The sequence below is a fragment of the Tripterygium wilfordii genome, chromosome 14 (genome assembly GCF_013401445.1).
Source record: "Tripterygium wilfordii isolate XIE 37 chromosome 14, ASM1340144v1, whole genome shotgun sequence".
Taxonomy (NCBI): domain Eukaryota; kingdom Viridiplantae; phylum Streptophyta; class Magnoliopsida; order Celastrales; family Celastraceae; genus Tripterygium; species Tripterygium wilfordii.
The window spans coordinates 10,786,551-10,800,516 of NC_052245.1; the positions used below are offsets into that span (position 1 = coordinate 10,786,551).

Here is a 13,966-nt window from a genome sequence, read left to right on the forward strand (position 1 = left end):
AGAGATTGGGATAAGAAGTTAAAACCTTTTTTCTTTCTAACGTTAACAATATTGTTTGATTATTGGTGAAGGGGATCGGAGGCTTGAACTCAATATCTCTATAAGATATTACATATATGAGTGTCATCTGAGATACTCGTGATTCTCACCGTTAACAATAGCACAACAATTTGTATTTGATTTTCATAATTCTTGACATAGCATTATACATAATAAAAAATTCCAAATAAGTTTTGAACAATGTCAATACATTAACATTATAATGTAGGTTTATATTAGTTTAATATTAATTTTTACAAAACAATAACACGATGATGTTATTGTTTCAAACAGTAACATATAACTATCTGATCTCATATATATACGATCTCAGATCTAAACTAAGATACATCTTAGATCTAACAAGATGAGAATAAAGAATGATAAGAAGAAGGAGAAGAAGAATATCAATATGAAAATGAAAACAAAATCGATCTCTCCAAGTCAATGATGCCAAGTAAATCAAATTGATAGATGATACGAAGAGGTGATTATGTTACAAAAGAATGAAATCAATCATAGATTGAAATTATAAATCAAATCTGGTTAAAATTTTCACAAAATAGAAATTTCACATAAATCATGAAATATTTAAGAAGGATAAAAAGGAAATTACAAAATTATTAAATAAATAAACAGATACTTAGGAAAAAATGTACTCACGTGGCAAATTTTTTTGTTGGATCTCTGTCTCAACTTTAATGAGGTGGGCACTTATATGTCATTTTTCGATGACTAACCTTGGTTCATTCTTGCTCAAAAGAACACAAATGATGCACAGCTGATAAAATGCACCAAGTGATGAGTCATTGCTCCAGCATACGACAAAATATTGCAGCTAAAAATCATACAACATTACACACACATACCTATTTGTCTGTCTCAAAGAAGTTTTGCTTTTGTGAAGAAAAAATAATAACATCAACAGGGCTTTTATTACAAGGGTCAAATATACGAACAACAAAATCTCTTTCTTGTATGAATCTTGGAGAGGCTTTATAGTGGCAAAGAATCCCTGAAGAGACGTACCCTCCAGATAATGTTCGGGGTTTAGAGTTTAGTCTAACAATGCATGCACATATACAGGTTACTGCCGTGATAGGCAAAGCCATGACAGAAACTTCATTTCAGCATTTCAATCCTTTCCACGGGTTCATTGCCATGTAATACAATAAATATGTCGCCTATTTCCTCCTTCCCGTACCAATTGACAGGAGCTCCAAGCTCCGTAGAGTATCATCACGACCACCTCTCGCAGCACCAGTACGTGTAAAAGACAAAGATTTAGAATCAAATCCAGGCTGAACCCTTTGGGTTGTAGATACACGTCCGGTGCTTGAGAGCAGCCTGCTTGCCCGATTCTCACTAGTAGGCTCACCAGAGGAGCTTGGGCGACTGCCTGATACAACTGCTCTCTTAGAAGAACTGCCATTTCGTGACGAAGAGCGAGGCCTCTCTGAATCAGGATGCTGATAGGTGAAAAAATTGAGACAAACAGGATCAACATAGAAGAAGTAGAGTTAAAAAGTCTACAAAACTTCCATTAGGCAGAATAAAAGAGAATATTCAAGGAGCAAAAGGTAACACCCTATCAAAATACAAGTGACAGTACACTATACGTCAATGTTTAGTTTTATTTGCCAACACCTACCACATCCTTGGATGGTGGCACATCATCTGAAGGTCTCTGTCTAGAGTGATCGCCATGTAGACCATGCCCAGAGCCATTTCTTCTAGCAAAAGCCTCAACTGCACCTGAGAATCGATCTCGAATCTCTTGTCCCACTAGATGAAATACAAGAGTAAGATGTCTAACATGATAAATATACAATCTATGTTAACATGGCATGAAAAAATTGAATTGGACTTTTTCTTCTCTTGGGATATAAAAAATATTTAAGATAAGCATCATGGTAAAGTGAAACCCCATTAAGCGACGCTAGAAAATCTGAAGACTTCATAGAAGGATAAATCTAAAGATTTAAACTGACAGACAACACCAAGTACTACAAGCCAATATGAGAACTATAAATCAGCACTTTTTTATGAATGAGGGCAAAAATTGCACTCAGCACTCCTCAGAGAACAAACAAACCCGAGGGCCCTTCAATTCTTTCTACGGATGGTCCTGGAGCCATAGACATAGGACATTGTCTTCTCTCAGGAAATAAATTATACTCAAGATAACACAGCGTGGTAAAGTGAAACCCTAGTAAAAATCCAAAGACTTCATAGAAGAATAAATCTAAAATTTGAAATTTGAACGGAGAGACAACACCAAGTACTATAGAACGAAGAGTACAAGCCAATATGAGGAGAATTACAACTATAAACCAGCACTTAAGAGTTTATAAGGGCAAAAAATTGCACTCAGCATTCCTCAGAGAACAAACCTACCTGAGGGCCTTTCAATTCTTTCTACAGATGGTCCTGGAGCCATAGCTGGTTTGGCAATTGGCTGTCGAAAAAGAACAAAGGCGAGAGATGAGAATTTTAAAATGATTAAAGATATATATGCTGTGCAGTTTCACTTCTAATCAACATCTTACAAAATACTGACCCGTACTCTAGAGCTAGACCCAATCTGCGGATACTTCAATATGGTCCAGTCAAATACATAGTCAAATTGATAACCTGCAAGCATTACAATTTCAGATTCTCAGAATAGGTCCTAAGTTCCGAGAGCTTGTGAGGAAAATTCAGTATAAAAAATAGGGAAAATAATTTAATATTATATCCAAGTAAAATATCTTAAAATCCTGCAAGTTAACCTTCTCGAATAAACAGGTCCCGGAAAAGTCTCTTCAGGTATGAATAATCTGGTTTGTCTTCAAACCGCAGTGATCGGCAATAAAGGAAATAAGATGTGAACTCAGATGGATATGATTTACAAAGAACCTGTTAAGTATACAATGATACATCAAATATTCAGTTGAAGATGTTTAGTCCACTAACAGATGCATTAGGTCGAGCTAACAATTAGAATATTAAAATGGACTCCGGTATGTTCTTTTTTTTTTCGATGGCAAAAGAATTTAGTAAGAATGGCATAAGGGAGTGCCTTCCAAATACACAGGAAATTAGTTTTTAAGAGATAAGCTTTAAAAAATAAAAAAGAACAGAGAAATCTACATCAAGAGTGCCTCCTGTAGTAACTTTATACGTTTCAAGAATTTTGAATAATTAAATATATCCCCTCTCGAAAATATATTGTACATTCCTCAAATAATTGAGAGTGGTGTGAAACACGGGAATTTTGAATGGGTTGAGAGGTGGATTGAAGATGCTAGGAATTTAAGTTTTGACCTCAATTGGAGTAAGCATCTTCTTCTCACTAATCTTGTCGTACTTCTGCTTTTTAGTACCTGCTTTCAAACCCTGCCAAGGAAGGCTGAGACAAAGAATAATTAAAACTCAGCTAAGGGAGCATCCAAGCTCAAGAGATGTAGAAACAAAAGAGTTCAGTTGCCTACCTTCCCCTCAAAAAATACATCAGCACATAACCAAGGGATTCCAGATCATCTCGTCTGCTTTGCTCTGAAAGAATGATAGGATCATAACAGATCAAATGTATGTTAAAAAGAACTTGAATTTGTTAAAGAGTAGTAATCATCAATCATTAGTTGAAATGAGTTCACTCACCAACCCCAAGATGAGTATTAACACTAGCATAGCGTGCTGTTCCTGTGAGATTCTTGTTCTCCCTGTGAAGAAGGATGCGAGAAAGTGTGTGTGTGAGGATTATTCATGATACATCATCAAAAAAGGCTTATGTAAGAATACAAGAATCATAGTCATATTCAGTATGTTCATATAAACGACAAATATTTCAGAAGACATGGCAATGTGATTGCAACACATCATCATGGTAAACTTTTCCTACTAAATGGCGAAATGGCATGAAATCATAATGAAGGATAAAACATATAAAAATTGAGATGCCAACAATTTTAATATGTAACCATAAATCAATAGTTATTTAGGGAACGCTAGAACTCCAACCAACATGCAAGATACAAGTGACCAACAAATCAACAACACTGCTCAATTTAAATTTTCCACATCACATGCCTACAAATTGAACAAGTTTGCCTTTTCTTATGTCACAATATGCTCCATCTAATCCTCAATTACTCATAAATACTAACTATGAGACTATTCAAAGTCTTTGTTTGCTTTTCTTTACATATAGCTCCAGTCCGAAAGCATTAATTCATCACCAGATACTGCAAATTAAATCTTTCATGGTTCTAATGTAAGATGAGACCTTTAGGCTTAAAGCTCGATGGCTTTACAAGCAGGATTCAACTAATCGTCGTTAAGCTAATTTGGTCAAATGTCACCCAAGAGAATAAAATATAGAACACAAACAAAATTAAGCAAGAAAGCATCACATAAATTCCTTCCATTTCTCCAGGCTAACACCATTTGGATAAATACTGAAAATCCTAATAAGGACTAATACCAAGTATACAGAAGTAAACTGCACAAACCCAGCAAAACAACTGAGGGAAAACCACGAAAGGAATGATAAGAATTATTCCCAGTTTGCAAGTGAATTCATGGGAAAAGCAGTGCTAGCTTAGAAAATATATTTCCTGAATAAAATTTGGGGTTCAAATAACAGGCCAATAATGCAGTCATAACGTACATTGGCCAACTCATGGAAAATCTATGTCTGTTACCTGTACGGTATATGCTTGTGTGTTTGAAGATCCCGGTACTTCTTTGCAAGACCATAATCAATTACGTAAACCTGTTCTTGGGAAAAAAGGGAATTTGCAAGAATATATCAACACTTGAAATTACGGGATCTTGCAAATGCAAATTCATCAAATTTCAAAGGTGCAAACTAAAATGAGCTAGGTAAATGGCACCATAAATTCAAAGATAAACATTTTTAGCAGACAATTTCAGAGACGTGTTCTTGCTATCCATTAGCAAGAAAGTGAGTAATGTAGCTCAAGATGATCAATTAATAACTGCGCTCAGATAACTCAGTTCATACAGTGACAAACCAACTCCTCAGACCTCTCCCCCAAACATCCACATCTCAACTCATCATCATCCACATCAAAATAACTTCACATTTAAAACACCCATGGTTAATCAAAGCAATTGTCAAAGGCTCAAAGCATCGTCAGTTGCAATGGAACAAAATTTTGCAGCATAGTTTTAGACACCTCTCTCTTTATATTTCTTCAGTGTTTTTTCCCATATTACACCTCAACCAAGTAAAATGGCTACCCTTTCATCAATGTTTGGAAGTTCTACTGGTCAAAATAAAAATCTTTATGTAGCTCTTTCACATCCAACTTTATATATTCATTGATGATCCTATCTTCCACAATCTAGAATTTTATCATAAAAAATGCACGAGTAACACACCCAAACTCTTGACATTCAGTACCTACCAATTATGGTTCCAGCACAAGAACTTAGCTGGACAACATTTTTTAACATAGCATAGGTATTTGGTGAATGTTGTGTGATGTATTTTAACCCCTCAGCTCACAAGCAATAGACAGCAAACAACAATCTGCTTTGGGAATTACTGGAGCCAGGCAAGTTAAGCAGCAAAATATAAGTCCAATTGCAGTCAAAATTTTTTTAAGAGGACATAAGATATCTTCCTCCATAAAGATTATACCATCTCCAGAACATGCCTAAACTTTAAAGGCTCCATCTGGCAAACAGACACAAAAAGCAAGAAAAAAATAGGTGTCCCAAGATTATACATCGTCTCTCTTACTCAGCAGAGGAAACCAAATGGACACCCTTACTCTGTGACATCCTAAAATACTATCAAAGCAACTCCTGGTGAATTTTCTATTACACTGGATCTAGTTTTTCTTTTGTTTCTTTTATTTTCAATACTTAATTAGAAGACACCATTTTTAACTTCTCTCCGGTACGCAAAAAAAATTCATCCACGGGCTCTCTGATGCTCGGACTTGAATACTTTTCCCCCACGGGTTCATAGTTTCCTGTAGCATCTCTGTCATCAAATCCATGACATTAACAAACTGTTGAATACATCAAAAAAAGGTCCACCAACTTAGCATTAACACAAGACACAGGTAACAATGTTTCCATCAACTTAGCAACCGTGCTTCATCCTTCACTACCATCTTTGGCAGCAGCGTATATCAAGAATCACTCCAAACAATCCACTATAGATTCAACTATGTTTGCCAGCATTGTAGTCTTATCAATTCTTACTAGTGCCAATGCATTATTTAGAACAAAGGTCCCTTTTTTATTTGAGGGGAACATAAGAAAGTACTCACAATAGAAAACTATAAGGAAGGGCAGGCCATCATTTCAGTGACATAGTTGTCGCCCAACTTACAGAGATAAATGTAACCATCATCTTTTCCTTCATCAATAAGATTGGAGGCTTTGGGATGTGGCATGTCATATTGTAAATGTACCTTCTATGATAACTAGTTCAGTATAAAAGAGCTGCCCAACACAAATATTTACAAATAAACACGTATATGTAGGCCAAAACACATGCAAAGTTGGAAAGCAATAAGTGAATGAGCAAACCTGATTTGCTTTACGCCCTAAGCCCATTAAAAAATTGTCAGGCTTTATATCACGATGAAGAAAACCTCGTGAGTGCATGTACTCGACTCTGTTTATCTACATAATGCAAAAATACAAGCATAAGTATGATAGTTATTCATCCAAGCACGCCGTCCTCAGAAGGATAGGCACACTCACCAACTGATCAGCAAGCATTAAAACCGTCTTCAGCGAGAACTTCCGATTGCAATAATTGAACAAGTCCTCCAGGCTTGGCCCGAGAAGGTCAATAACCATAACATTATACTCGCCCTCCACCCCATACCATTTGAAATGAGGAATACCAGCTTTATGAAAATTTTAAAAAAAAAATTAGAAAGAGGTAAAAACGAAATGAATACACAAAAATGGGAAAACAAAAGTACGCATGGCTCTAGAAATTACAGATCACATCAATGAACATAAAGAGATACAAAATGAGTAACTTACTTCCTCCTTGAAGAAGCATATACAATTTCGACTCATAATGAAGCTGAGGGTGCTTGGTCTTCACTGATTCCTGGATCAACAAGAACAGCACAGGTTGAAAACAAATACTAGTTTTTGAACTATTGCTTAGATAAACTCTAAAATTGCTACAAACGTTTATAGAACAACATTATTATTATTTTGGATGTAAAAAGTGACATATTCAAATGCAATGATTTCTGCAACATTGAATACATGTAGTTTGATACCATCAAACAAACAATCGTGCAAAAAAATTTCTAGGTCCACCACATACCAGCTTGACAGCCACTTCCTCCCCAGTTTGAACGTTAACTCCTGAAAGAAACCCAACAAAGTAACCATTAATAGGATAAAAAAAACTTCAAACAATCATAGTATAACATCTAATCATTCTGACATGTAAAGTGAACACTGCAGACAGAACTGCCATACCTAGATAGAGTTCACCAAATGATCCACTGCCGATCTTGCGACCCTGCTTAAATTTGCCACCGATTACATGATCCATGATCTCAACAAACTACAAAAAATAATAGATACCCTCTTTCGCTAAGTTAGTTCACAATCCAATTCAATGCATGGATTAAACCGGAACTCCTCCTTTATTGTAAGCCACTATTAGAAAACCTAGCTGCCGATCCGTCAAGAGTACCTCCCAGATCCATCAAATTTATATACAAACACAATAATACATAACCCGAGCATATCACTGTACACCCAAGTCGAGCAATCAAATAAAAACCCAAATATGAAAGAAAAGGATGAATAAGAATATAGAGCTCTTGTAACCGATCAATAATCTAAGTGCACAAAGCAAAGCAAGAGGCAGCTTCAAAAACTAAGCAAAACCCACAGAATCAATTAATCGAAAGCATCGGATTGGAATGATGGAAGTGCGATTTTCTCAGGAAAGTTGGGGATAGAAAGTGGAGAGAAAAGGAGGGTTTTTGAGGGAAATGAGAGGTGCTTTTTTGTTGAGAAAGGAGAGAGAGAATCCAGTAGGGGACGGGTTTTGCGGCAAGAATAAGGGAATGGGTTTAGAGGGTGAACTTCGGATCTGGGTAAGTTTTCACGAGAAATATTTTGAGATTCTGGGCGAGGAAAGGAGTAACTAGGGAGAGAGGGAGACAGAGGGAGAGGGATTATAAAACGACAAGAAAGTTGGACGATATTTTTTGGATTTTGTTTAAAAGAAAATTAATTTTTGTTTGCTGTTTTTATTTTATAAAAAATGTAAGTTTCCACGACGGAAAAAATATTCTCACCCCCACAAATCGGTTATCCCACCCCTAATTATTTACTTTAATTTATTATTATTATTTTATATATGATTTGACATTTGATTCTTTGAATTGTGTGTGATTTGACATTTGATTCTCATTTTAAAAATTAATTTTCCCACCCCTTATTGGTTTTTCTATCCCGTCAATTAATTAAAACAAACTTATTACATCACATCAATACAGATTAGCGGGTACATTTAATGTATGCTGCAAGTTACTTTTTATACGGAGTGATCCATTCGTTCATATGATCATACTTGTATCTAAACTATTGAATCATAATAGGAGGCATCGGGGAACCATCTATCAATGTCAATTGAACGAAGTGATTACCATTCACAAATCTTATTGTGATAGTAATACGTTTATGTCGAAGTGGAGGTATAGAACGCAAAGACAAAAATAAAGCTGACGAGCACGTGAAACATGTAAATTTCATTTTACTTGCTTACATGTAAATTTATTGAGCTTATTGATTGTCAAAAGTAGAATGATTATTTTCATGTGAAGTTGATATTACGTGTTTAAATTAAAAAAATTTATATATAGTAGTATTTTTTTTTAAATAAGGGATTTGGGGACAAGACTCGAATCCACGCCTTAATGGATGAGTCGGTCTCTTACATGCAAAGTGATTATCATTAACCAACGGCTCACTTGCATAGATAGTAGTATGTTTAAATTAGGGGAAAATGCTATATTTATTATACAACCCTTGTGGTTTGATCCATTTAAAGGTTCAGCAGCTGTGGTTTTAATATATATACTGTATTCGAATCCCTTCCCAGTTTCAATATATATATATATATATATATATATATAAAAGAAAAACAGTTTATTACAGGTGGGACCGAATTAGTTTCCTTTTTGGTGGGATGGCTAATTGTTGTTGGCTAAGTCACCTTAAGACATGGTTAGTTGGTTACTCAACCCACTTAATTTATAATAAAAAGAGAAGTCTATGATTGTGGAAAATAAACCAAAAAAAACATTGTGGATTGGAAAGCAATAACCAGGACTGTTCAGAAAGCAAATATTATCAATATTATCTTGTGAAGATGAGACTTTTTTTGTGAATGTAGGGCTTGATAGAGTGGAAATCTCACCATATTTTCTCTTTGATAACGATAAATATATATATATATATATATATATGCAGGCTACCATTTCCAAGTCCTATACGTATATATTGGTGACTTGACTTTACTGAAAAGTGTTTACGTACCTGGAAAACACCAAGAGCTTGGTACAAAATTCATTTGCTGACCAGAGAATCAGCAGAAAATGCAGAATTAATGACATGGTCTTGTCATGTGTTCAACAATCTAAGCTGGTACATTGAGAAACCGAGACTGTCAAGTTCATATGTTTGCTTATGATTAGGCAAAATAAATTGTTGAGGGCCCATAACACCAATCATCATCTGTTGAAACATTTGGTGAGAAAATGAGTTTGCTTCCAAACTGTTGGCCTAACATCACCCTCTATTTGTGCTTAGAGCTTTACAAATTAAATATAACTTAAAAGAAAAGAGAATCATCTTTCAGTTACGACAGACGGATTTACCGTATACAATGCCAAGATGTAACTTACAGATTTAAGGTACCCCACTGGTGCAATTGGGTCCTGGATCTTCTATGCTTGGTACCTTTTGTATGATAATCAGAAGCACTGGAGCTAGATATGGCTGCTGCAAACCTCTTCATGGTTGATACCTGTGGCTGTGGTGTTGGCACCAGAATACTCCACTCTCCAACGCTTGCTCCATCCGTGCTGCAACAGCCGAACACTTATTCTCAAAGTACCTATAACAGAACCATAATGCAGAGTTTAAATGCATCTGATGGACTACAATGGAACAACATAAGAGACTTTTGATGTCGAATATCTTCGGGAGAAAAGGAAAAAAAATTAAAGTTACGCGGACCTTCATTCTCTTGCAGCTTGCTTAGGGATAGGTGAAACAGGAATTTCCCTGATCGGCTGCCACTGTTGTGTTCTGAACCTTTGTCATTGCTACATGTTCTCAGACTGTGTCAATCAAGGTGACTTTGAATTTCTTATCAGAAAACAAAATGAGCCTACAAATTATGGTACTGTATTAATCGAGCTATGTCTTGAGATAAATTTAATTAACTATGCCCTGTTACCAATAGTCTCCACAAGAACACCTTCCATCATTAAAATGGTGAAAACGGCTATTATCCCGAACAATTATCTCTCTCTGTACTATCTTTGATATAAATTTGATCGCTGTGTGGCAGTCCACACAAACCCGAAGGTTCTTTGTTACCCGAATTGTCATCCCAGCAGGAGTGCTAATAAGGCCAAATGCTATGGCTAGTCTCTCACTGTGACGAAATAGTAAGTGTCTCTTCTGCTCCTCATCAACATCTTGAATGATCTCTCTTGTATCAGGAACATACCCTGCTTGTTCCATCCGCTCTAACAGAAGATCTTGGGCCTCATTTATTTTATCATAATATGGATGGGATGTATCTCCTGCAGTAAAAGCGTGCACCTTGTTATGAACTTCAATCCAACTAGAAGCAGGTTTCTTCTTCATCCCCTTATCCCTCATTGTAGTTCTCAACTTTGCTGCATCTTTCCATCTCCGAGCAGCTGAATATGTGTTGAACAAAAGAATATGAGCTCCAATATTCTGAGGATCCACCCTAAATAATTTTTCAGCAACCTTTTCAGCCAATTCAACATTTTTGTGGACTCGACAAGCAGACAACAATGTTGACCAAACACTTCCCATTGCCCCAAAATTCATGCCAGAGATTAACTTATAAGCTTCCTCCAATTTTCCTGCTCTACCAAGAAGGTCTGCCATGGCAGCACAGTGTTCTAAGCCTGGAGCAATCCCGCGATTCTGCGTCATACTATTGAAATATCTCCAAGCTTCATCTATCAGTCCAGCATGACTACAAGCAGTTAATACAGCTATAAATGATACATAATTGGGTTTCACCCCCTCTGTTTGCATCCGTTCAAATAAGGAAATGGCTTCATGGGCACGTCCATGCAATGCATTTCCCATAATTATGGCTGTCCATGACACTGTATCATGTACCTCCATTTTATCGAAAAGCCACTTAGCAATCCTAATATGTCCACACTTGGCATACATGTCCAGAAGTGAGCTGGCTATGAACACATTAGCATCAAATCCACACCTAATGATGTATCCATGGAGTTGCTTTCCTAAATGTAGTGTGGTTAAGTGAGCACAAGCCGGCATGATACTAGAAAAGGATACATGCATGGGCTTAATTTTTGCCTCCAACATCTGCCGAAATAATCTCAGCCCTTGATCAAAGAAACCATTTTGCACACACCCTGCAATAAGAGAGTTCCAGGCGATGCCATCACGTTGAGTTAATAAATTGAAAACCCGACATGAATCTTCCACTCTGGTGCAGTTTGCATACATGTCAATTAAGCTACTTCCAATATAGACATCCCTATCGAACCCATGCCTTATGGCAAACCCATGAGTCTCCTTACCCTTAACAACATCTGCATACTCTGCAAAAATAGGAAGAACAGTTGACAAAGTGAAGCTATCAGGCTTCAAATTTGCATTTGCCATCTCCCTAATCATTATAAGAGCTTCTTCATACATCCCATTTTGTGAATTCCCAGCTATCACAATATTCCAGGAAGCGACATCCCTTCTTGGCATTGTCTCAAATATCTTTCTCACACTGTCCATCGGTAACATAACACTGACTTGATTCTCTTTGGCATTATCATCAATACCTACCAACGGTTTCTCCAATTCGTATTTGCATTCATGAATATTATTATTATTATTCAAATCATCACAAGTAGCCTCTCCTGTAGTAGAGTTCCCATAATAATTGCACGGAGTTCTATCAGTAAATCGAAGAGAACTAGCAAAGCAATTCCTAAGTTCGCTATTACTTTTTCTCTCAGGCATTCCGTCGAGCATGTTGCAGAGATGAATTCCCTGCCCATTACCCCCATTTAGGCCCTGAAGTTTAGCATACATATTCATCAATGCATTAGCTGTATACAAATAAAAGTCGACACCAAGCCTGATGGCGCAGGCATGGACCGTCTCACCAAGCCTCAAATCCTTCAACAAGGTGCACGCTTTTATGACAGAAGGAAAGACATTGTGATCAGGGTACGCACAAGAAGCCATCATTCTCGTAAAAACAGATAGGGATTGAGCACAATGGCCATTGGAGGTGTAGCACCTGATGATGGATTTCCAGGCGGAACAGGACGGTGAGCGGAGGTTGTTGAAAAGGAGGGCTGACTCGTGCAAAAGGTTCAAATTTGAGTATACAGAAATGAGTGTGGAGATGTAAGAGAGAGCGGGAGTGCTGGGGTTGGTGGACCCGAGGATGATTTGGGCATGGAGTTGTTTGGCTTGGGACGAGGACTTGATAGAGTTGGAGTCTCTGAGGAGGATTTTGAGAAGGTTTTGTGTTGAAGAAGACATTGGATTTTGGCGATGACGCGAATGCGCATAGGAGCGCTGCGGAGCTCCCAAATCCTAGGGGCGTGGGCCAGTTCAATTGTTTCAGTTCATTGACTTTGGCCTACAAACCATCCCCAACTCCTACTCCTTGTCATATTCAACAGGGAACGCTATGTATTTTTAATAAATTCAGTCATAATCAAATATAACATATAATTAGATATGTAATAATGAAATTCAATATAATTAGATAATGTAATAACGAAAGTCAATGTAATTATGAAAGAAATTATTAGGGATATATAGAGTTTTCGATATTCTACACGCTTCATTTGGTCGAGTTTTCTTGTGATTTTAAACGCTAACTGAGAAGTTATGAAAAAGAAAAAAAAAACTAACTCATAAATTGTTAAATAAGCTTTGGAGTGTTTAGCGAATCTTTAAGATTATGGTAGTTTATAAATTATGAATATTATTTTATATTTATTATTAAATTTTTTTGTATAAAATAAATTTCAAATTACTTATAATTTAATAAACAAAATAAAAGTAAAAACAAAAAAAATGCTGGAGTGGTTTCGCAAATCAAACTTCATATATTGTTTTTTTTTTACTAGCGATATCACCTCTTTGGTGGTTCACACATGCAAGTCATGTCCTTGTGAAAAACATGATAAAAATATTTCATTAGTATATTATTATTGTACTTAGATTTAATCAATTATATTTAGAGTACATTTTTCTTAAAAAATCATGATTTTATTAATAAGTATATGGCAAATAGTGAAGTCAATTAATTCAATTAACCAAACACTACACAACTCATTCCATAGCTTATAAGTTACAAACAACTTTTAATTCACAAAACACCTGATAGCTTATTTCATATATTGTTATGGTTTCGCAAATCAAACTTCATATATTGTTTTTTTTTTACTAGCGATATCACCTCTTTGGTGGTTCACACATGCAAGTCATGTCCTTGTGAAAAACATGATAAAAATATTTCATTAGTATATTATTATTGTACTTAGATTTAATCAATTATATTTAGAGTACATTTTTCTTAAAAAATCATGATTTTATTAATAAGTATATGGCAAATAGTGAAGTCAATTAATTCAATTAACCAAACACTACACAA

General features: G+C 36.0%; 2 protein-coding genes across 2 annotated transcripts; both read right to left on the minus strand.

The window, feature by feature from the left end:
- Window positions 1–936: 936 nt before the first annotated feature.
- Window positions 937–8,207, minus strand: LOC120014517 (casein kinase 1-like protein 10). The gene is made up of 14 exons (XM_038866486.1): window positions 7,513–8,207; window positions 7,355–7,395; window positions 7,060–7,129; window positions 6,769–6,917; window positions 6,592–6,687; window positions 4,725–4,795; window positions 3,682–3,743; window positions 3,513–3,576; window positions 3,346–3,430; window positions 2,811–2,937; window positions 2,600–2,673; window positions 2,437–2,497; window positions 1,691–1,824; window positions 937–1,508 (listed from the first exon to the last, which is right to left on the minus strand). The coding sequence occupies exons 1-14, from the start codon at window positions 7,586–7,588 to the stop codon at window positions 1,224–1,226; spliced, it is 1,395 nt and encodes a 464-aa protein (XP_038722414.1). The 5' UTR covers window positions 7,589–8,207; the 3' UTR covers window positions 937–1,223.
- A 1,516-nt stretch (window positions 8,208–9,723) lies between these two features.
- On the minus strand, window positions 9,724–12,919 carry LOC120014513 (putative pentatricopeptide repeat-containing protein At3g23330). The gene is made up of 2 exons (XM_038866483.1): window positions 10,291–12,919; window positions 9,724–10,168 (listed from the first exon to the last, which is right to left on the minus strand). Exon 1 carries the CDS (start codon window positions 12,841–12,843, stop codon window positions 10,510–10,512), a length of 2,334 nt encoding a protein of 777 aa, XP_038722411.1. The 5' UTR covers window positions 12,844–12,919; the 3' UTR covers window positions 9,724–10,168; window positions 10,291–10,509.
- Window positions 12,920–13,966: the final 1,047 nt, after the last annotated feature.